Genomic DNA, 24,649 nt, shown 5'->3' with positions numbered 1-24,649 from the left:
ACATCTCCACGCGTTAAATCTCTACATATAGTATCTCCACCCGTAAAATACCCTCGCATTATATCACCACGCGTTGAATCGTCACTGTTAGAATCACCACGTCAATATTTCTAAACGTCAAATCTCCATGCGCCATATTCCACGCACAGTATATTAAATTGCCCCGTATTGACTCGTCGAGTAGATTTTCTACGTCCCGTGTCATATCACCTCGCGTTATACCATCATACATCACCCTACACGCGTGATATTACCATAGCCTCTTGCACATAGAATTACACCGTCATGCGTCATTTCGTATCCAACCGACATTCAACATATCATGCAACATATTGCGCCTCAGTCGAGCGCATCCCCTGCCATATAACAAGAGTCTCGTAACTAAAGCGGAACCGAGCGAAGAGGCCGCTAATTCGCTGAAACATTGCCTCGTCTCGGTTCGATTGCGCAACGTGCAATCAGTGGGACCAGCTGGTTCGCCTCTCCATTCATTTGAACCGGCTACAGCACGGTAGACAAGCACGTCAAACTGGAAACGGTTTCGCGGTCGCGGCTCTGATAGACAGGTGTAATAAACCGGCGTGGAAGACAGACAGGCGGGCAAACCTGCCGACCGGTAAGCGAGAGTGAAAAGCGGCCGTCAGACCGGGACACCGAAACACGTTCTTTTTTTCGCGGGAGTATCATCCTAAACGGCTTCTTAGCCGAATACGCAGGCGACGGAGGAAGGAAGCCGTCGAACCGGCCGGTATCGCGAAGAAGTCGGCCGGACAGGAAACGGGAGCCGCATTTTTGCGCGGCAAGTCAGTCCGTGGCGGAAGAACGAGATCGGAGGGATCAGGAAGGCCATCGAGTAGGATCCGAGATCCAGAATAGCAGGTTCGACGTTGACTGGGTTATCGCGTGGCCAAAGGAGAATCCGTGGACGAAACCAGTCGAACACCACGAATTCTACGTCTTCTCGTCCAGGTGGATTGTTAGCGAAACCAGTTGGTTCCCTCTTCTCCCGGCTGGTTCGTCTCCTCCTACTACCAGCGTGGCTGGCTCGAAGGAGGGCAGCCGCGTGAAACTGGAATTCAGCTCGCGACCGAGCTGACGGATAGACAGGTGTAATAATAGACGTAACGAGGAAGTGGTATCATCGAGAACGAGCAGAATGCCGGCGCGGAAAATCGACGTCTTGGCATCTACCCCGTGTTCGGGCTTTGTTTGGCCAGGGGAGGATCACTCGGAAGAACCGGCTGCTCTCGGACGAAAGAAAGAGAGGGAGAGGAGAGACAACAAACAGGGTGGCGGGAAGTAGGTAGGTTGGTGACTACCTACTACGCGGAAGAAGGAGATTGGGGCGACCGGGGAGAAGGAGTAGGTACACCAAGCCGGTATACAACCGCGGGCCGGAGACGAGAAGCCAGAGGAGCAGGTTCGGCCGGTCTAACCTGATTCTCAAAGGGAACCCTGCATCAGATTGGACCCACCTCCGTGGGTCCGTTTGTATTTCAAGTACCTGTACTCCCTCGCTTCGCGTCAGTGGACGATGCCTCCGGAGACGGAGGACTCGACGAGTCTTAGCGAAGAGGAACGAGCTCCTCGGTCGATCACAGTCCCGGGGAACTCGTGGTCTCCGCGGAGATCGGGTCAGGTGTCTGCGCGTCACCTCTAAACGGATCGGGCAAACTCGTCCGAGTGATCGTTCAGTGGCTACAGGACTGTGAACATCCACCGATCGTGGTCTCTCCAACGCTATTGTTTGGAATCGGCGAGACCGCTCGAACTACGGATCGAGATGTTTGCTCGTCTCCGACCGAGTACCTGGACACAACGAGTCAACTCCTCCTTTTTACTACCTGCGAACGTTCCGAGGTTTATGGAGGTCCGGTGTCCTCTCCGTGCAGTGTTTCGGGAGTGAGAATTAGTGGCGAGTTTCGATTGTGGGAAAGATCCTTGATGGTCGTCGGGAGACGCTACGTGGGCAAAGCGATTAGCACGTGTGTCTCTATGGCCACGGGAGAGGAAAAGAGAGAGGAGAGACGACGACGCCGAACCGTCGTTCGAGAACGTTCTCCAAATGCCTATCGCGGCTCGACACGCCGCGTTATATAAAGCCGGGGGAACGCGTTGCATACGGGGCGCCGCGCGATTCCATTAGCGGACACCATTAACCGGGACCAATTACGCTCGCTAGTCTTCCATTCACTCTCCTCGCTGGACTCTGCTCGCATAATTTCCTTCGATATCGAACCTTCTCTCTTTGGACGTTTCGTCCACGAAAATCGGTTTCGACCGGGAACACCGAGGGGGCAAACCGCGAAGGATGATGCAGACGAACCGGATGGTCCCACGTATCGGCGCGTGTTGATGCACCGGCGGGTCACCTGCGCGTCACCTGTGCGTCATCGCGCAGGTAGTCGGTGAACATCCGCGAGGAAGAGGTCGCGCGCGCGCGCGCTTCACGCACGCAACACCCGGGGAACGAGATACTCACTTGTCGGAGCTAGCGTCGGAGCGTACAAAAGGAAGCGCAGTCGGAGGAGGTTGTTGCGGTGCATCCGACAGCGTATTCTCCAAGATGGATCGACGATCGAAGCGGACGATCTCGCTTGCGCATGTATGCGTCATATACGTGGCGAGCGGTCGAAGAAGGTGGTAGGTCGCAAGGGTGCTGGTGGGGTGGGGTGGCGGGGGAGGGAGGGGACCAACTACAAACTACTAAGCGTCCCTCCTGTATTCCGGATCACATCTCAACGGATGATAGTGTCACCACCTTCGCGATGGACCGAGCCGCGCTCGCGCGGATTTCGCGGTTTCCTTCGAGGCGGCTGCTGTTCCTGGTAGGGTACCCTGTCGAGGGGGCACCCTGGTGCACCGAGACACGCACGTACGAGAGACTCGTGTGTGCGCGCGCGTGTACGTGCGTGTTCGTTTCGGGGCGAACACGCGGACACGTACGGAAAGGAAGCACCGTGAAACTCACAAAATTCACTCCGCGCACCTCATTATCCTCGTTTCTGGTCCATTCCGCGCGTCGCCGTTCCGCTAAACCAGTCACCAGGCGCTATCGTTCCTTTCGCGCACACCCCTCTTCGACGAGTCACGAGGATACCCGGGAACGGTTTTTCCAAACCGGATCGTCTGTCCACGATTCACACTTGTACACCGGCTTCAGGCACACGCGCACGCTCGCGCAGACCGCGAGTGGTGACCGCGACTAGCACGAGGACGAGCACGACGGGCACGACGCGAGGAAGCACCACGGCGAGAACGACGACGACGACCTGGACAACGACGACGCGGGCAAACAGCGCGACGACATCGTAGTAGCCGGTGATCGCGAACGCGAGCGTGTGTACTACGCGCGACCGATCGAGCGACGTCGCGTCGAAGCCGCGGCTCGAGTTCTCGTTTCGATGGAACCTCGTGTGCCGAGCGAACGAGGGTGGAACGGATGCACTACCCCGAACTGTGCGGCCCAACAGGTAGAATTAAACCACCCAAAGTTTGGGCAGCCGCTGCAAGCAACAAACGAAGCAGCCTCACGGTGCTCTCTCGGATCGTTCTCTCTTCTCTCGGGATACGGCAACATGGCCGCCGTCGCCGCCGCCTCCCAGCATCCCGCTCTTGGCTCCGTGTCTCGAGTCCCCTCTCTTCTCTCCGCCGTCCACACGCAAGCACACACACACTCTACCGATGCTTCCTCTCTTTCTTTCCTCTTCTTCGTAACCGCGTTTTTCTCTCTTTCTACGTGTCAGCCTCCCTCGCTCCCGAATCTCCTCGCTGCGTCTCGCTTCGCCCGAACCGTCTTTCCTCGTCCGCTTACCTGGCCACCCTACGACGCCTCCCCATTTCGGCTCTTTCTCCGTTCATCCACCTTCTCTGTCTCTCCCGTTCGCGATCCCCTTCTCTCTCTCTCCATCTTTCTCTTCACCTACCTGTAGCGCTCTCTCGACGTACTCCCACTCCTCCGGGAGAGAATCCAGCAATAGGCACCGACGTGGAGAGGTGGCGAGGAGAGAGCCTCCGGCTCCTCCGATCGCGCTCGCCGTCTCTTCTTCTCTACCTGCCTCCTATATCGGTCCCTCCTTGTCCGTTTCTCGGTTCGGGTTAGTCTTGTCCGGGCGAGGGACAGGGGGAGGAAGGACGCGGCGGCGAAAGGGAGACGAGAGGAGAGGGGACCAGGAGACAGGATAGCCGGCGCGCAGGTAGCCAACGACGAACAAGGAGAGAGCGAGTTAGCAGGTACTCGCGAGAGACGCAGACGAGGCGATAGTCTCTTAGGCGACCTGCACGGATACAAACAGAGCATCGAGTCATCGACGAGGCAGCCAGGCAGCCGGGGCTCTTGGCCACCCGGCATTATCGTGTCTCCAGGTCCGTCTCTGTCCCTCCTGACCTGTTCTCCTCGTCCGACCTGCTACCTTGACAAGGATACCTCGCCCTTCGATCCGTTCGAGAGACGAGGACGCGGGTACACGCACACGTACGTTATCGTTCTCCTTCTTCGTAGCCCGCGAGCCGGCCAAGCCCTCTCCTTGTCCGTCCCGCTACCTTGACAAGGATATCCCCAGGAGTTGGCCGTCCGGCCGAAGAAGGAGGAGGACACTGCGTACGTAGATTATCGTAATTCTCCGGCTCCCTCTCGTCCCTCGGCCTGCCACGATACGGACTCTCTCGTTCGATCCCCGAAGCGTTTCTCCCCGCGTGTTCCCACCTTGAGAAGGATATCCAGATATCGCGAGACGTCCGTGGACCAAGTCTAAGGTCGAGCCGCCAAGGTGAACGAAATGTGGCTTGGTCCACGCGCGATTCGATGCTCACGGAGCGATCGTGTCGGTAGCGCCGGTCAAACATTCCGAGCCGACATTTCCATCGACTTTCACCTGGTCTTTGTTCTCCGCGAGATCGTTCGGGGAACGGAGACGCGACCGTTCTCTCCCTCTTTTATCGAGCTTTTTATCGGGGACCGACGAACAGGACGAACGAGAGGAGGAGAAGATTACTCGTGGACGTTCTACGAGGCTCGTTCGATGGCTGGCAAAAAACTGCAGCCTGCGAACAACAGGAGGAGGAGCAGGACGAAGAGAGACGTCAGGTAGAGGAGGACCGGCGAGGATGAAAATCAAAAAGGAAGACGCGCGTGTGCACCGATATAGCTACAGACACACGTGCGTGCTATTGATTCCCCGTTGCGCTCCAGAGGGAGTATATAGACGCAGACGGCGAAGAAGAACGAAGCTGCCGTAGCTGGCTTCTGCTGCTGCCGGCCGGCTACGGAGATGGACTCTCCGGATCGAAAGAGCGAGAAGTTCGGGATGGCGCGAGGGGGAGGTGGCCAGTCGGCTGGCGCTGCTCCGTGAACAGAGGGGAAGGAAAGGTTCAGAGGAGAGAGTGCGTGAACACTCGACCGATAGAGGGAACGAGAGGCAGAGGAGAAAATGAGCGTACCGGGACCAAGAAGAAATCTTTCCTCCCTCTTTCTACTGCCTTCCCCCCGGCCTCTCTGTTCGCCCGTGCACCAAGGGAGAGAGATTAAAAAGAGAAAAAGCAACGGATGGAATTAAAAGAGGAAAAAACGAGCCGAAGGGAAGAAAGACGGAGGAGAAAGGAAGAGGAGGAGCTGGAGCGAGAGGGAGACTCGTGAAAAATGGGCAGCCAGCCACGGAGGACAGCCTCGGGCTACGTCGCGATGTGTTTTAAAACGGACGGCTGACCGCGAAAACTCAAAATTTTTTACATTTTTCGGTACGAACGGTGAATTAAGCTCTCGATGTGTCGGAACCACGTGTTATTTGAGAAATATTTAGTTATACAGTGACTGGATGACATCGGTAATTAGGGTGGTATCCTACGATCAGATTTTGGACATCCACATCTAGGGCTAGATATAAATTTCAGGTATTGATCATTTAATTAGGATTTTCATAACGAGGTATACTTACATATTTCATTGGAATCAGTTCTTACATTTTTCGTTTAAACTGCTTTTAGTTTAACCAAGGGTTTTAGGTCTTAAATGTCAGCCATACAGATTTAGTGTTCAATACTATGCATCAATCTCGTTTCTAAATATTTGGCGAAGTACAATATTACGACTTTAAGTATTTTGTGTCCATGTTTTTGTTTCAAAAATTTTATTGTGACACATACAATTTATTGACCAAATCATGTATACATGCTACCAAAATATACTACTATCACATACCATGCTACATCCACAGATAAAAATACACACGAATCTGACTGGTTGCAGAGCCATAAACCTTGCAGGTCCTAAGTAGCCGTCCGCCATTTGCACCACAAACAAATATTTATATCACTATTTCAGTACAAAATTAGTATCATCATGCATTATGCATGGACGCATGTTTATGCATTTATGACACACCGAAGTCAGCAAAATATTCATTGGACCTCACATGATTTATTTATACTCCTCAGACCTATTTATATCTCAAACATCACGTGATAAATACCTGCAGTGATATTTAACTTAAAAATTAAATCATATATTTATACCTGAAAAACATACATGATAATTACAAAATTAAATTATTTATGCACTTACATTCTTGTCTAAAATTTACAAAATTTATAAACCTATATAATTTACAAATTATCACAGATTACAAGATTTATACCTTGCAGATTTTTATGTAAAAAGAATTTGACCGATCTAATCGAAAATCAAATTTGCTGAAGTACATGTTAGCGAACAATTTTGATACAAAGGCTGCGTAATTGGTACCCTAGTTTCGTAAGATATCGATCGGGTTTCTGAATTGCAAAGCGGCGTTAAGTAGCTGGCCGCGAGTGTACATAAAGTTGTGCGTGGCTCGCGTGGCGAATTATTCCGCGTGGCTCGTACACCGGCGATATGTACGGCGGCGATGTTCAGCAGGGAGTAATTAGGGGATCGGGGCTCGTGACAGCGGACGGATATAATTTGAATACGCACGCCTTCCCGTGAGAATCGTCGTCGCGGTCGTTACGCGTGCACGTTGCCCGGCGTGGGTGGCTGCACGCAACCGCGTGGGCGGATCGAAACCGAGAAGAAGACGAACAAGTGGGAGGAAGAACGACTCCGCGTTTTCGAAGGGAAGTGGCTTACGACCGCGTTTTTAGCTTCGCCGCTAACCTACACGTTTTTTCCGTATAGGAACTCTTTCGAGATGAGCGCCATGATACTTGGACGTACGACTTAGTCGAGGGAGGGGCGCTGAGAATTGTATAGGTTATTTTTAGTCTGAGATTTGGGAATTTAGGAATATGGGGATTTGAGAATTTGGGAATTTGGGAAATACGGAAAATTTGGGGAATTTGGAGAATTTGAGGAATTTGGGAAATTTGGGAAATTTGGGGAATTTGAGGAATTTGGGAAATTTGGAGAATTTGGGGAGTTTGGAGAATTTGGAGATTTTGGGGAATTTGAGGAAAATGGAAAATTTGGGAATTTAGGAAATTTGGGAATTTGGGAATTTGGGAATTTAGGAATTTGGGAATTTAGGAATTTGGGAATTTAGGAATTTAGGAAATTTGGGAATTTGGGAATTTGGGAATTTGGGAATTTGGGAATTTGGGAATTTAGGAATTTAGGAATTTAGGAATTTGGGGAATTTGGGGAATTTAGGAAATTTAGGAAGTTGGGAATTTGGGGAATTTGAGGAATTTGGAAAATTTGGGAATTTGGGAATAGGGAAATTTGGAGAATTTAGGGAATTTAGGAAATTTGGAAAATTTGGCAATTTGAAAATAGTAGAATTAGGGGTTCGAAAATTTGGGAATTTGAAATTTGGAAATTTGGAAATTTAAGAACATGAAAATTTGTGATTTGAGGGATTAGTGATCTAGGGAATTTTAAGATCTGTAGAATTTGAATATCTAGGGAATTTAAAAATATGTGGAATTGGAATATTTAGGGAATTTGAAGATTTAGGAAATTTTGAAAATCTAGCCAATTTGAAGATCTAGGGAATTTGGAGATCTAGAAAATTTGGAAAATCTAGGGAATTTAAAGATATAGGAATATAAGGAATTTGAAATTTTTAAACTTGAAAATATGCTACTTGAAAATTTCTCTATCTAAAAATTGACAAATTGCAAAATTTGAAATTTTTAAATTAGAAATTAGAATTCTCAAATTTTAAGACTTAAAAACTTCTCATTACTGTTCTAGAAATTCTCCAAAAATTTCTAGAATGTCAATATTAATGGAATTCACTATCCTCTACACCATGAAGTGAGCCCCATATTTTTGTTATCCTTAACAAACCCAAATGGGATCCCTTAACAATTCTTAATTATACCAAACATTAACTTAACTTTACCATTTAACTTACCTTTACCACCAAAATTTGATGAAACAATCTCTGGACAAGACTTTCAAAAATCCAGACATTACGCAACGCAACGAACGTTAGGTATTTCAGCACATACCACGGTTAGGCTCTATCGATTCATCACGACGAACGGTAAAGTCCCAACAGCGTGCTGTTGGAAAATCTCGCGGAATCGCGACAAGTGGAATGCCGATGCCTTGCCGCTGTATCGGGGGAAGGACAGCCGAATGGACGAAACTGTTCGTTTTATTTAAACATGTCAGAGATAACGCAAGAAGATGCATCACTCGTTGCTTTCGGTAGACTCTGTCGTGGGTCGTGTCACTCGTAATTGCGCGCATCCTTCTGAACGACTGACGACAAGTTATTATCGGTGAAATGCGTGTCCTCCGCGATGACACTGTCATTTATCATCTGCTAGATAAATCCCTTTCTCAGTCGTCAGCTTCTTAACTTCCTTTCATGGAGCGAAATTGAACATGGCTTTGTATTGAATAAAATTCGAAACTGCATCAAAAGGATGCATGTTTGGAAAGGTATAAGAAGATTTTATCTGAAAATTTTGGAGGATGGATTTTTAGGAAACTGTTTTGTTTACAAAAATCTGATTTAATGTAGGCCTCATTTATTTTAGATAGTATTTTTATTGTTGGACAATCTTAAAATATTTTGTCTGAAAAGTTTACTAAATTCATTTCGTTCATTTCATTAATTTTATCGTATCAAATAATAATTTATATCTTCAGTCAATAACCAATATCGTTATTCGACAATTTTTATCAAACATCAGCAAAAATATTCAATAAATGTAAAAATTTCTGTTAACAAACATTGAACCCTAAAAAAATTGATCTTCATCTCCAAAGTCTCCGTTATAAATTCTCGCATAAAAAATTCCTAGAAAATCGTGACTGCAAATAGAAGAAAAATGCGGTGGTCTTTTAGCACCTGCTACTATTGACCGATCGAAGTCGTTCCTCTACGGTTGCTTTTTTTATCTCCGCCGGGTTCTGTTTACTCTCGAAACGCGGGCAACGCCGACCAGTGACCGGTCTTCCGTCGAACAGGTAGCTTATGATGTATTGTAGCCGTGCACGTGAATAGATGCAACATCGACGTCTCTCTGAATGAAACGCGCGAACCGGTCGCGCCGACCATTACGCGAGAACACGAGCGGGTTTAACCAGGCCGCGGTGATTTCGATGCCGGCACGCGAGATGCGCCGAATCTGGGAGACTTCAATGCTTCGACCACGCGTTTGAGTCTCTGCATTTTTGTCACTTGTGGAATTTTATATGGTGGAAGCGAAGGTACACGTGTCGGAATTTGCTGTGTAATTTAATATTGTGAGGAATTTTTAGGGAGAAGATGGAATTGGAATTTGTAAAATTTGAGAGGATGGAATTAATAGCGATGGAATTGCGTATAATAGAATTTGAAGTGAGGGAAGTTTATGTGTAGAAATTTTTTTGATGGAATTTATGTGGTAGAATGTGAAGTGATGGAATTGTACGTGCTGAAGTATCATTATGTGGAATTATCATGTGATGGAATTCGAAGAGATGGAATTCTACGTGTCGAAGTTTCATATGATGAAGTTTCATGCGATAGAATTTGAAGTAATGGAATTCTGATATAGCGGAGTTCATACGATAGAATTCAAAGCGATGGAATTTGACAAGGTGGAATTCCTAGTGATGGAATTCGATGCGATGGAATTCCATAATATAGAATTAGAAGTGACGGAATTCCACGCGATAGAATTCTACGCAATGGAATTCTATGTAATGGAATTCTGCGCGATGGAATTCGACGCGATGGAATTCGATACTATGGTACTCAACGTGATGGAATTCGACGCGATAAAATACTACGCAATGAAATTCGATACTATGGAATTCAACGCGATGGAATTCCACGCGATAAAATTCTACGCGATGGAATTCTATGTAATGGAATTCTGCGCGATGGAATTCGACGCGATGGAATTCGATACTATGGTACTCAACGTGATGGAATTCGATGCGATAAAATTCTACGCAATGAAATTCGATATTATGGTATTTAATGCGATGGAATTCCACGCGATAAAATTCTACGCGATGGAATTCTATGTAATGGAATTCTGCGCGATGGAATTCGACGCGATGGAATTCGATACTATGGTATTCAACGCGATGGAATTCCACGCGATAAAATTCTACGCGATGGAATTCTATGTAATGGAATTCTGCGCGATGGAATTCGACGCGATGGAATTCGATACTATGGTATTCAACGTGATGGAATTCGACGCGATAAAATTCTACGCAATGAAATTCGATACTATGGAATTCAACGCGATGGAATTCCACGCGATAAAATTCGACGCGATGAAATTCGATACCATGGTACTCAACGTGATGAAATTCGATGCGATGAAATTCTACGCGATGGAATTCGATATTCCACAACTTGATGTAATAGAATTCCTAACGTTGAAATTCGAGAAGATAGATTTCCACGTTATAGTATTCGAAGTGATGGAATTCCACCACGCAGAATTCTGTCGTGTGATATTCGATACTATGCATTTCCCAATAATGGAATTCGACGCGATAAAATTCTGCGCAAAGGAATTCGACATTATGGAATTCGATGTAAATACCTAACGATGGAATTCGACGAAATGGAATACCACGCGACAAGATTCGACATATATTATTCCACATGATAGAAGTCGAAATAATAGAATTCCACTCGAATTCGACGTGTTGAAATTCAACGCTACAGCACTCAACCTTACAAAACTTAACGCTATGATATTCCAGCAATACTATCTCGAATTCCACGCGACATTTCAGAATTTGCACCTAATTCCACATACTAAAATTTAACTTCTCTCTCCGCAACATTTAATCATCTTACATCTACCACCAAACTAACAAAGACATCTAGTTCGAACTATTCGTAAATTGTTATGTTTTTACTCGAAATAAGCGTAATATAAAATTATTGTTCACTGCTCCAATAAAATAAGGGGCGATCTTACTAGCGGAACGGATGAGTCTCTTTGATACGGCCTTACAACTGCGCTAGGAATATTCTTATTATAAATCTTAGTAATTTGGTCTTTCTTGTCGCAGGTTCCCCTTTTTCATCCCCTACGAGGTGAAAAGTTTGACCCTCGGTCAGGACAGTGAAACACCATGCAACAAGTATTGTCGAAAACCGGATTTCGTTGACGATGGACAGTCAACGATGATGTATGCGAATTGTTTGCGCATTAGAATCTTCAGGGGGCTTAGTAACCCTCTTCTCTATAATTGTTATCGGTCGCCGTTGAAAAATCGAGGCTTAGAACTACGTAGTTGATGCTTCAAATGTACCCCTCGGATTTATTTGAAATTATGCAATCTTTTTATCTATCCTATAGAAGTTGGGTTTATTCAACAAATCCCTCAGACGCAAATTCATTCTTCTAGTAAATACATTTATAATTGACATTCGATGCTCAACAACCGATATTTTATATTCAAAATTTTTATATTTGGTTACTGATTGAATAATTTCTTGCTTATAGTTTTGGTGGGATTGTGGGGATCTTCAAACTTGATAACTTAAGGTTATTATTATTAAGTTATATATTAAACCTTGTTTAGGTGAAAATTTCATATTTTTCTTTATCTCTTTCTGATATTAAGTACTCATGTATACATACATATATGTAGATTTGTACATATGTATTCTCATTTTTGTATATTACTTAACCATGATTTATTTCTGTATATTATTCCTATATGATTTGTTCTAATACATTATCGATATGTGATTCATTATCTACACATGACTTATTTTCCTATATCATTTACATATGATTCACACTTGCATATTCGCACATGATTCATTTTTGTTACTCACACGCAATTTATGTTTGTTACTTACACAAATAACCACGTGTTTTCTAACAACCGAGCCAGGCTTTTGAAAGCCTCAAAGAGAAAATACCATACAATCATGGCCGCAGAGCCCATTCGCTTTTCGCACTGACCGATTCTCAGGAATGGGAAAGCAGCCGATAACAATCGGCGTTTTAACAATATCGAATAAACGTTTCATTACCTCCTAACGATATAGTCACGCTATTGCAGAAACGCGTGGAATTGCGTGCGGCAAAAACGAGTCAGTGTACCGCAAACAATATATAGGTACGTACACAGTATTTTCTAGCGATAAATCTCATTTTACGGCTTCCACTTTTTCAACATTCGAATCTGCCGTTCTATTACCGCGTCGACGCTTACCTCGTTAATCGATAACCTTCGCTGAAAAAGAAGTGTTAAATTATTTTATAACGTTTTGCTAATTATATAACCATGATTGACCTTTCTGAACGCCGAAACCACAAATGTATCGTAAATAAGTTATTTCGAGAAGAACTTCATTCGATACTGTGAGGAGAAAATGGAGTGAATCGTTTAATGCGAAAGTGGTGTCGAAAAAGTTGATTACTGCATGTGGGATCGAGTAAAAGTTTAAAACGGTCTCGAAGAATGTTACGTCTCTTTTATAAGGCGCTGTGAAGTTACACTTTGTAATGAACCTGTTTCGTACATATACATTTTACTAATTATATTGACCTTATTAGTTATGTTGCTCCAATCTATTTTTCAGAGTTCTTTAATGTAAAACTTTTTCTTTCAAATGTTAAATTTGCTTAAACTTGTTACATTTGCCAATTTATATTATGTACTTAATTTAATAATGTACTAAATAAAATTAAGTTAAATACTGTACATGTATAATATATTGCATAATTTTATTTTTATAAATAAATATAAATCTACGAAATGGCGTTTAAATATAAATAAAGCAAAATGAATTAACCTCTTCAGTTATTCATTTTTGTTAAGAAACTAAAACCCGATGGATCAAAAAAAATTGAAAAATCATGGAAGAGTAAAATAATTCAAATATAAAAATAACTTTGCATGATTATATTATAAAGTGACTCTCTTCTTTTCTAATAAATAAATACCATCAATTAGTGCTCCTAAATACATAAAAAAAGAGCCAAAGTATAAAAGAGCTCTCTGTAACAAAAAATGACTTACAGTAATAAAAAATGATTTACAGCAAGAAAATTCTATATTTAAAAATCCTTGTACTTTAATGTCCTACATATCGCAGCTTGCGAAGCAAGGAGAAGAAAAGAGGAAAAGAAAAAACAAAGGTGGTCATTCAACGTTCTTGCTAAATAAGTTCACGCAGTCCATCATCGTCAGCGCGAAAGTTCTCGAGAGCTCGGCGAGAGCTTAATCGTCTCTGCTCTCCCAGCCTCGATTAACTCGCCAGCCGTGTGCGCGATAAATCTGCGAGCACGGTGATGGACATTCGAAACGCTCCCTTGCAAATTTTCAACCGATTTAATCGTTGTTGGAGTTTCGTTTACTTTGAAAACCGAAATTAGTGGGTACTGAAAGGTTAGGGGAGACAGGGTTAGGTTGTGAGTTTGAGATGTGGTGATTTGAGGATTTGGAGATTTGAGAGTTTGGGATGTGGAGATTTGGGGATTTGAGAATTTGGGATGTGGAGATTTGGGGATTTAAGAGTTTAGGATGTGGAGATTTGGGGATTTGTGAGATTGAGAGTTTGAGAGTGTGAGAGTTTGGAAGTTTGAGAGCTTGAGAGTTTGGGAATTTGAGAGTTTGAGAATTTGAGAGCTTGAGAGTTTGAAGGTTTGAGAGTTTGAGAGCTTGAGAGTTTGAGAGCTTGAGAGTTTGAGAGCTTGAGAGTTTAAGAGCTTGGGAGTTTGAGAGCTTGGGAGTTTGAGAGCTTGAGAGTTTGGGAATTTGAGAGTTTGAGAATTTGAGAGCTTGAGAGTTTGAAGGCTTGAGAGTTTGAGAGCTTGAGAGTTTGAGAGCTTTAGAGTTTGAGAGCTTGAGAGTTTAAGAGCTTGGGAGTTTGAGAGCTTGGGAGTTTGAGAGCTTGAGAGTTTAAGAGCTTGAGAGTTTGAGAGCTTGAGAGCTTGAGATGTGGAGATTTGGGAATTTGAGAGTTTGAGAGTTTGAGAGTTTAAGATTTTGAGAATTTGAGAGCTTGAGAGTTTAAGAGCTTGGGAGTTTGAGAGCTTGGGAGTTTGAGAGCTTGAGAGTTTGAAAGCTTGAGAGTTTGAGAGCTTGAGAGTTTAAGAGCTTGAGAGTTTGAAGGCTTGAGAGTTTGAGAGCTTGAAAGTTTAAGAGCTTGGGAGTTTGAGAGCTTGAGAGTTTGAGAGCTTGAGAGTTTGAGAGCTTGGGAGTTTGAGAGCTTGAGAGTTTAAGAGCTTGAGAGTTTGAAGGCTTGAGAGTTTGAGAGCTTGAGAGTTTGGATTGTGGAGATTTGAGAACTTGGAAATTTGGGAGTTTGAGAGTTTGAGATTTTAGAAATTTGGAACTTATGGCTCATTAAGAACTTTCCAAAAACTAAAAAATTTGAAGATTTGGAAATTTGAAAATTGCGTATTTAGAAAATGAAAAATGTAAAAATTTAGAGATGTGAAGATTTCAGACGCTATCAATTTGAACATATGAGAATTTGAATATTATCAATTTGAATATATATATATGTGAATCTACTAATAACTTATCTAATACAACATTCTAAAGGTCCAAATGAAAATCCTTCAAAAAAGAAGCTATTAACGTTGTTAGAGTAACTCGAAGAAGAAAAATGAAATAAGAAAACAATGCGGTGGACGCATAATAAGACTCACAGTATAAAACTCAAACTTTCACCGACGACAGAGTGTGCGTGTAATTCGCTGAAAATTACGAGGATCGTTGGCTGTTAATTACGTATCGCTGGCAAAGAAAGAAAAACTGAATTGACTCGTGTCCTCGGTGATTATGGCTTCTTTTCAGCGTTTCCAATTGGTTTATCGTTTTGCTTAGTACAGTAGACTCTAACATAACTTTCTTTCAAGCTATATTTCTGGGCTTTCGAATTTTTCAAGTTTCAAGCATTCATATCTTTTTTACATTTGCCAATTTTTCACATTTTCTAACTTAACCAATTTTTCAAAATTTATTGAAATATTTGTAAATAATTTTGAACTTGATGGTGCTCGATTAGGGAGTACATCTCTGAATAACAAAGCTTTGAAATTTCTATATTTACGTATTTGTGGATTTCCAAATTCCTGGATTAGCAAATCCACATATGATCGAAAACCTGGACTACCAAGTTCACATGTCCTCAAATCTCAAAGCTTCCAAATTCCAAGATTTCCAAATCCACATATCCCAAATTTCAAAGCACTCAAATTTCTACCCTTCCACATCTATATATCCCCAGATACCTTCATCACCAAATCCACATACCCCAAATTTCCATTCTCCCATATCTACATATCCCCTATTACCTAGACCCCCAAATCCCAAGGCTCCCAAATTCCAAGATTTCCAAATCCACATACCACTTTCACAGTACCCAAATTTCCACTCTCCCATATCTACATATCCCCAAATACCTTCATCGCCAAATCCACATACCCCAAATTTCGGCCCTCCCATATCTACACATCCCATATCTAGCACAAATCCTAACCAAATCCACATATCCTCAACTACCAAACTCTCCGAATCCCTCCATTCTAACATCCATAAATCCCCAAACTTCCAGACCCTCAAATCCCTCCACTCTCACATCCATAAATCCCCAAATTCCCAGACCCTTAAGTCCCTTCACTCTCACATCCATAAATCTCCAAATTCCCAGACCCTCAAATCCCTCCATTCTCACATCCATAAATCCCCAAATTCCCAAACCCCCAAATCCCTCCATTCTCACATCCATAAATCCCCAAATTCCCAAACCCCCAAATCTCTCCACTCTCACATCCATAAACCCTCAAATCCTCATCCCAAATCCTCATCTCAAATCTCCAAAAGCTCCCATAAAACATCAACCAGTCTTCACACACATTTTCCTTAGAGAACGCAGATTTGTCGTAGACTGTACACAGCAAGATTGGCGGCAGGAAACGCGGCGTGATAACGGTATCGAAAGTGTTACGCATACGCAACAGCGAGGCTGGCTTGCGAGGTTATCGTAGCTTTGAACGCGAGGACGCGCGACTAGCAACCTCTAATTTACGTCGCGAAGTCGTACGCTAATCAGCGTGTGCTGCCGCGGAAAATTTATTCCCGCGAGACGAACGGCAGGCGTCGAGAAACGGCCGTTATCGAGCCGCGTCACGGAAGCCGTGTCGCGATTACTCGAGCCGATCCGCTTCGACCGTGCCTCCGCGATTTGTCGACGAAACGCCGAGCGGAAATGTCTTCGCGCGCGGACAGTAATGGGCTAATCATGGCTTTGTATCGAACGTTTTCTTGCTTCGGTGCCGATTTGAATATATAACATTCGGTAGGAATGTTAATTCGTAGCTTTGGTGTAGAATACTTTTTAAGGTGTACAATCATATGTCTTCGAATGAGGAAAAATATAGTTCTTTTGATTGGCGGATAATATTGTAAATTAGTATATAATGTAAATCTGTATAGTAGAAAAAATTAGTATTGTATGAAATTGTTTGTAGGAAGCTTTAGACTCGAAGGATTTTGTATAACCTTGCAGCGAGCATAGATCGCATATGTGATCACATATGATCGCTGCTTTTTATGGAGGACGTTAACCAATTAGTACAATACATGTACATTTATAATAATACACTTCAATTAATCGATATCGTACAAAATTTGTATACATATATTACACTTGTTATGAGAGTCCTACATGTCACACACTCGTTACACATATGTGTAATGAATATATAGGATCACACATATGTACAGCAATTGAATGCAAGAAAGAAGTAATACGACTTGTTACGAGAGTCCTACATATCACACACTCATCACACATACACGTAATGAATATATAGAATTACACATATGTACAGCAATTGAATACAATGAAAAATTATTACGTCTTATTACAAGAATCCTACATATCACACATTCATCACACATACATGTAATGAATATATAGAATAACACATATGTACAGCAATTGAATGCCAGAAAGAAGTAATACGACTTGTAATGAGAGTCCTACATATCACACACTCATCACACATACATATAATGAATATATAGAATAACACATATGTACAGCAATTGAATACCAGAAAGAACTAATACGACTTGTTATGAGAGTCCTACATATGACACACTCATTACACATACATGTAATGAATATATAGAATCACACATATGTACAGCAATTGAATGCAAGGAAGAATTAATACTTCGTCAGATTAAAGATATCAAAGAAGCCGCTGCACGCGATCGTGAGAGTGAAAAAGAAAAGAAGGATCACGCATTGCTGCGATAAATCGATCGTCAAGAAATTAAGCCGGCGTTGCGTAACGGTACGCGAAAATCGCACGGATGCCCGAGGGCCGTTCTTGCGTCGCTCAGTTACGGCGAATCGCGTACGAAGACGGCGAAATCGTGCCCGTTAACTTTTCGCAAGAACGGAAAACAGTTACCCCGCTCAGACATGCGTGGCCAAGAGGGATAAGGAGAGCGTTTCATTGACTCTGGCCTGACTTCTTAATGGCCGCACGCCGCGAAACCAGCGACACGAGACCGACTCAAATCCCTCGCGGCAAGATCGCTTTCGCCGATTGACATCGCTTCTATTCTTTCGGTAATGTTGGTTTCCACATGAAACTGTTATGAAATTGTACACATGTAAAATTGTGCATATGGTAAATATGTCTGATATATTAAGTAATAAAACTGTACTTTTATCACTATCATAATGTGTATGATGGTGATAAAAGTACAGTTCCACGGTAAAATAATTATTAATGAAAGAAAGAAGAATGGAAATCGATAAAAGGTCGCGAGCCCTCGATGGCGGTCCCCAAATGGCTGTCCACGAATCCACGATGGCCGAACACGTCGCGTTGGCGACACATCACTCGGTGCACACGGACTGCACCGAGAGACCTGGAACTCGCGTTTCGCATACTTTTACGACACGCGTGTGTACACGAACGAACCGTTCACGTGTGCGTTCCCTCGTTCTGCGTGGCCGTTGATTGGGCATATCTGGGCCCCGTTTCGGACCCCTCGCTCACTGAGACGCTGGACGCGTTCTAACGAAGGGGAATGCAAATTTCGGTGAACTCGACTTCTCTTGATATTTCGGCGAGAGGGTTCCTGGTACTTTGATTATGAACTTCATTATATTCATAAACGGAAGCTCGTGTACTTAATACTGTGTTATAGTTAATAGTAGACGTATATGTATATTGTTTTGAGGTATTTGGTGTGGGTATAGTCTTTTAATATACTAGTTTTGGAGATACTGATGTAGGTACAGTTTTATGTTCTATATTAGTACACATATGGGAGATATAAATGTAGCGTGTGGGAGGTGTATAACATAGGCACACATATGGGTACATATATGGGTACATAAGGTACATATATGATAAATAGCTACTATAGGTACACATGTGGGAGGTGTATAATAAGGTACACATATGATATGTAGCTACTATAGGTACACATGTGGGAGGTGTATAATAAGGTACACATATGATAAGTAGCTACTATAGGTACACATGTGGGAGGTGTATAATAAGGTACACATATGATAAGTAGCTACTATAGATACATATGTGGGAGGTGTATAATAAGGTACACAAGTGATAAGTAGCTACTATAGGTACATATGTGGGAGATATATAATGAGGTACACATATGATAAGTAGCTACTATAGGTACACATGTGGGAGGTGTATAATAAGGTACACATATGATAAGTAGCTACTATAGGTACACATGTGGGAGCTGTATAATAAGGTACACATATGATAAGTAGCTACTATAGGTACATATGTGGAAAGTGTATAATAAAGTGCACATATGACAAGTAGCTACTATAGGTACATATGTGGGAGGTGTATAATAAGGTACACATATGATAAGTAGCTACTATAGGTACACATGTGGGAGCTGTATAATAAGGTACACATATGATAAATAGCTACTATAGGTACATATGTGGGAGGTGTATAATAAGGTACACATATGATAAGTAGCTACTATAGGTACACATGTGAGAGGTGTATAATATAGGTACACATATGATAATGATTGCTGTGTTTTGAAGGGGAGGTTTTCAGATAACATATTGCTTTAATAGATGGCGCTAGGTTTCCTTAAATTTAAAAAGTTCCGTTACTTTTCCGACGTACTGTATAACAGCAAAGTCTCGATTTTTAATTCCACAAAAAGGTTGCGCCCGTACAAAATCGCTCGAGTTTCCTCGCTAACGCAACGGTATCAATTATTTCAGGATGCAAATTAATCGCGGTCGGTGCAGCACGACGGATAATAACACAGCTGGAGAACAGGCGGCGAAAGTAAACAGCCACGGCGCGAACGATTCCAGTTCACGCGCGGATAAGCTCCGGTACGGTCGTTAAAAAGCTGCGCGTCTAAACGCGAGCGGACAACGTTGAAAGTTCGTGACGTCATCGGTTTTTAGCGCCGTTCGAGTAAATCGACCGGCCTTATTGCGAGCCGATCGCGTTCCGTTTTGCATTTAAATCGTCGAACGGCCGCGGGAATTTATGCGGGGCCCCCTTGCGTCGGTGAACACGACCGTTCGATCACGAATTTTTCATCTTTCTTTTGCCACGCTTCGACGTCTCTTTTCGTATATATTATTTGTTTATTTGGATCACGCTGCGATTTCGTCGTGTTTCGTTCGATGGACTTTTTCAATCGTGCCAATCGATTTGATTTGTAAGAACTTTATAAATTATATATTTTCTCCGATGCGAAACGTTTTTGTAATTGTGGAAAAAGATCGAGTTGTATGGTCTTGTAAAATGGTCGACTTATTTTTAAATAATAATTTTTGTATGTTAAGTAGAGTATGTGTGTAAAATGCATACATGTATGTGCACATGTGTAAAGTGTATACATGTATACATATGTGTAGATGTATACTTATGTACATATGGGTCAACTGTACACACGTGTGCATATGTGGAAATTGCATATAGGAATACATATGTGTAAACTGTATACATGTATACATATGTATGGAATGTACACATGTGTTCATATGAGTAAGGTGTGCAAACGTGTACATATGTGTAAAGTGCATATATGTATACATACGTATAAAGTGAATACATGTGTACATATGTGTAAAGTGCATATATGTATACATACGTGTAAAGTGAATACATGTGTACATATGTGTAAAACGTATACATTCATACATATGTGTGAAAAGTATATGTACATATGTTATGTGTGAAGTGTAAACATGTGCACATATGTGTAACGTTCATATATGTAAACATACATGTAAAGTGCCTATTTAACCAATAAAAAAAATGATAATTATAAGGGAAGTTTAACTTCTTCATGTGTACATGCGTGTGTGAAATATCTGTTATTTTAAAAATATTAAATAGGAGTTTAGATGATAGCAGAATAACTAGAATTAAAATATCCCGACCTGGAATTTGCAAGAACAGGAGCAAATCACATGTATGAACGGATTTGTCGACTTCGAAATTGTAAAATAAAAAATTGATAAATGATCGGTATCATAAGAAATCGTTACTCTAATCTTTCATTCTGACTTAAACATCTCAATGCCCGAGCATATCGAACGTGTTAATACTCTCGATACTTCTCGAATACGCGTCTTCAGTATCCACAGTCGTATGTCGCAATCATCGGACAATTAATATCTGTCGACGAAATCGCGACAGATTGAAACTCTCAGCGTCGACAGGGGAGGTGGCTAATCGAGGCGTTAATTGCGTAACCGTCTAATGATAAATTATCTCTCTTTTCTTACGGTGCAGCGACACTCGTGTGCGATATTTGTATGCACACGGACATGCAGCCTCGTTGCAGCGCGCGGAAAAATTGCGCCACCGTGACGACGGTTGCAAAAGAATCGCACAATACCGCATCATTAATATTCGTCGAACCATCGACACCGCTCGAAACTTCTGTTAATTTGTTTTTTCTTCTGCAACTACGTTTTTAGCGCGAAAAGCGATGATTAGACGGAATTCTTAAAAGTTTCGCTGAAGTGTTACGCGTTGAGTTATTGCTATCGATTATTGATATTTTATTGATGAGGTATGGATGACATATTTATGGAAACTGAGAATATTTTGAAGTTAAACTTTGTTAGGTATACTTTAGGTATATAGGAACGTAACTTCAAATGAGATTTCAATGATAACATGTTGATGGGATAAGTTAGGTTAGGTTCAAATAATTCTCTAACAAATTTATGTGAACCTAACATAAGTTAGCCTGTCAACATCCTATCCTATCACATAAATTTGTTAGAAAATTGTTCGAACCTAACCTAACTTATCCTATCAACATGGAAGGATTAATAGGATAAGTTAGGTTAGGTTCACATAAATTTATTGGATAATTGTTTCAGTTGTGTAGTGAATAGCAATAGTTTTATTAAGGTAGGTAAAGAGTTCTTTATCCTAACAATAAATTGTTATACTTTAGGTATACAGTAACCTAACTTCAACTAAAATTTCAATAACATTAAGAAATAAGTACATTCCCAAATCCGTACACCTGCGAATGATTTTTAAATTCTGCTTCTACCAATATGTATTATTTCTACATTCTAAAATCTATACCAACCATACCAAAATTTTAATAAAATTTAAAAGCGTCATAAGTACTGAAATATTTGGTGAAACTTGCGATGGAAGGAAGATCCCGAAACCATGGGAGTAGGATTCTCACGGAATGGCGTCGGAAAAAGTTACGATGCCGGATTAGAAGGGAAAAGCCAGCTCACCGTGGTAAAGGTTTTTTGGCTTTTTACGCTCCGCCAGGTAAAAGCCTGACGGGGGTGTTCCTCGGGCTGACAGGTGCATCTCCTCTCGACGTTCCAGCGTGGAGGGCCATCCGCGTCCGAAACGCGTCTTCACGCTCGGAGCTGACGCGTTCTTATACGCGTTTGTACGAGTGTGGGATCGAGATAAATATAACGTCGCTTCAGGTAGAAACGGCAGGGATGAGACAGGTAGGAGTCCCGTATACCTACAGGACCCTTACCTGAGCTAAGGGAAAGTGGAAAATTGCTCAACGTATTTGTGCGCTTGCACGTGTACGATTTTGGAGGGAAATCTAGTCTACAGGGCGTCTCACAATTAGCGTAGGTCCTTGCAATGGAGGGTAGCTGACGGGATTCTGAATAAGATTTCCCTTTGCACAAATGGGGTGCGAAGCGTCGTTTCTGAAATATTAAAGAAAAACAAGGACCAATCCGCGCGATGATTACGAATGCGCAGACGCCAGAACGGTAGCTTCGGATAACGTGTAGTAATCCAGCGTGTGGATATATAACGCGTAGTAATCCAGTGTGTGGATATTCAACGCGTAGTAATCCAACGCGTAGTAATGCAACGCTTGGTAATCTTACGTGTTATAATCCAACGCATAGTAATGCAGTGCTTGGTAATTCTACGCGTGGTAATGCAACGCGTAGTAATCCTACGCGTAGTAATCACACGCGTAGTAATCCAGCGTGTGGATATCCAACGCGTAGTAATGCAACGCTTGGTAATCTTACGTGTTATAATCCAACGCATAGTAATGCAGTGCTTGGTAATTCTACGCGTGGTAATGCAACGCGTAGTAATCCTACGCGTAGTAATCACACGCGTAGTAATCCAGCGTGTGGATATCCAATGCGTAGTAATCTAGCGTGTGGATATCTAACGCGTAGTAATGCAGCGCGTGGATGTTCAACGCGTAGTAATCCAACGCTTGGTAATCCTATGTATTATAATTCAACGCGTAGTAATGCAACGCGTGGTAATTCTACGCGTAGTAATCCTACGCGTAGTAATCGAACGCGTAGTAATCCAACGCGTAATAATCCAACACGTAGTAATCCAGCGCGTGGATATCCAACGCGTAGCAATCCAACGCGTAGTAATTCAGCGTGTGGATATCCAACGCGTAGTAATCCAGCGCTTGGATATCCAACGCGTAGTAATCCAGCGCGTGGATATTCAACGCGTAGTAATCCAACGCGTAGTAATCCAGCGTGTGGATATCCAACGCGTAGTAATCCAGCGCATCGATATTCAACGCGTAGTAATCTAACGCGTAGTAATCCAGCGTGTGGATATCCAACGCGTAGTAATGCAGCGCATCGATATTCAACGCGTAGTAATCCAACGCGTAGTAATCCAGCGTGTGAATATCCAACGCGTAGTAATCCAGCGCATCGATATTCAACGCGTAGTAATCCAACGCGTAGTAATCCAGCGTGTCGATATGCAACGCGTAGTAATCCAACGTGTAGGAATCTAACGCGTTGTTAACCAACGCATACTAATTCAACGCGAAATATATTTATAGAAACACTTACATATTTTCCCCTGCTCGAACAAAGACGTCAAAGGTGAAACGCAACAGAATCTAGCAGAGGTGTTTATTTTGGTGAAACACGTGAACAGCTCGGCGTTAAAGGGAATTCTTAACGTGTTGGCGAATGTTTTTTCTCAGGTGGGTTAAAGGTGAGATGTTGGTGAAAGGTTTCGGGTTCCGAGGCGAGAGAGTGCATCAAAGTGCATTTAGGTGTTTCGAATTGAACCCACTCCTCGTTCCAGAACCCTTCATCCTTCCTCCACGATGTCTTTGTTCCTTTATTCCTTTCTTTCGCTTTATCTTATCCGCCTCGATTATTTTACCTAACCTTTCGTTATAATTATCTTCTCGGAATTTGTCGCTTGTTATTGCTATCAAGGTATTTGTCATTTATAATTATTATCTCAGGTTTGGCATTTTTTATTGTTATCTGGGAAATTTGCGTTTGTAATTGTTTTAGGATTTGTTGCTGTAATTTTTATCTTGGACTTTGTCATTTATTATTGTTATCTTAGGTTTGGCATTTTTTATTGTTATCTGTGAAGTTTGTATTTGTAATTATTTTAGGATTTGTTGCTCTAATTTTTATCTTGGACTTTGTCATTTATAATTGCTATCTCTGAATTTGCCATTAATTATTGTTATCTATGAATTTGTTATTTGTAATTTTTATCTTTGAATTTGTCATTTATAATTATTATCTAAAAATTTACATTACAAACTTTGTCAATTAAAATTAATATTAAAATTGAAATTATCAGGTTTAAAATTGTTAAATTAAAATGATTAAAACTTGTCATTATTTCAAAGTGTGTCACTTATATTTGTTATAATAGCAAGAATTAATGTCAATTAATTTCATTTAGAGATATACTGTGTCACATGATCAGAAAT

The 24,649-nt window shown here is 42.3% G+C and overlaps 2 protein-coding genes across 9 annotated transcripts in view; one reads left to right on the top strand and one right to left on the bottom strand.

Annotated features, from left to right (window-relative positions):
- grh (grainy head) overlaps positions 1-2,612 on the bottom strand; it is a 226,217-nt gene extending 223,605 nt beyond the window's left edge. For all 3 annotated transcript variants that reach the window (XM_076536590.1, XM_012281969.2, XM_076536591.1), the window contains exon 1: positions 2,483-2,612. The gene's annotated coding sequence lies outside the window, so the exon portion shown is untranslated. The remainder of the gene's footprint in view (positions 1-2,482) is intronic.
- Positions 1-24,649, top strand: part of LOC105662063 (uncharacterized) — a 137,853-nt gene that overhangs the window by 95,661 nt on the left and 17,543 nt on the right. The window contains exons 1-2 of one of the 6 annotated variants that reach the window (XR_013039709.1): positions 383-1,303; positions 11,456-13,105. Coding sequence is in view for 1 of the 6 variants with exons in the window: in XM_012281971.2 (XP_012137361.1) it covers positions 11,456-11,684 (229 nt within the window). In the remaining 5 variants the exon portion in view is untranslated. Of the gene's footprint in view, positions 1-382; positions 1,304-5,749; positions 5,890-11,455; positions 13,106-19,661; positions 20,942-24,649 lie in introns of those variants that run through there. The other 5 variants (XR_001095427.2, XR_013039706.1, XR_013039707.1 and 2 more) reach the window with 5 other exon arrangements.

Source organism: Megachile rotundata, chromosome 10 (assembly GCF_050947335.1).
Source record: "Megachile rotundata isolate GNS110a chromosome 10, iyMegRotu1, whole genome shotgun sequence".
In the NCBI taxonomy this organism is placed as follows: domain Eukaryota; kingdom Metazoa; phylum Arthropoda; class Insecta; order Hymenoptera; family Megachilidae; genus Megachile; species Megachile rotundata.
This window is presented reverse-complemented; position numbering and strand designations above follow the sequence as displayed.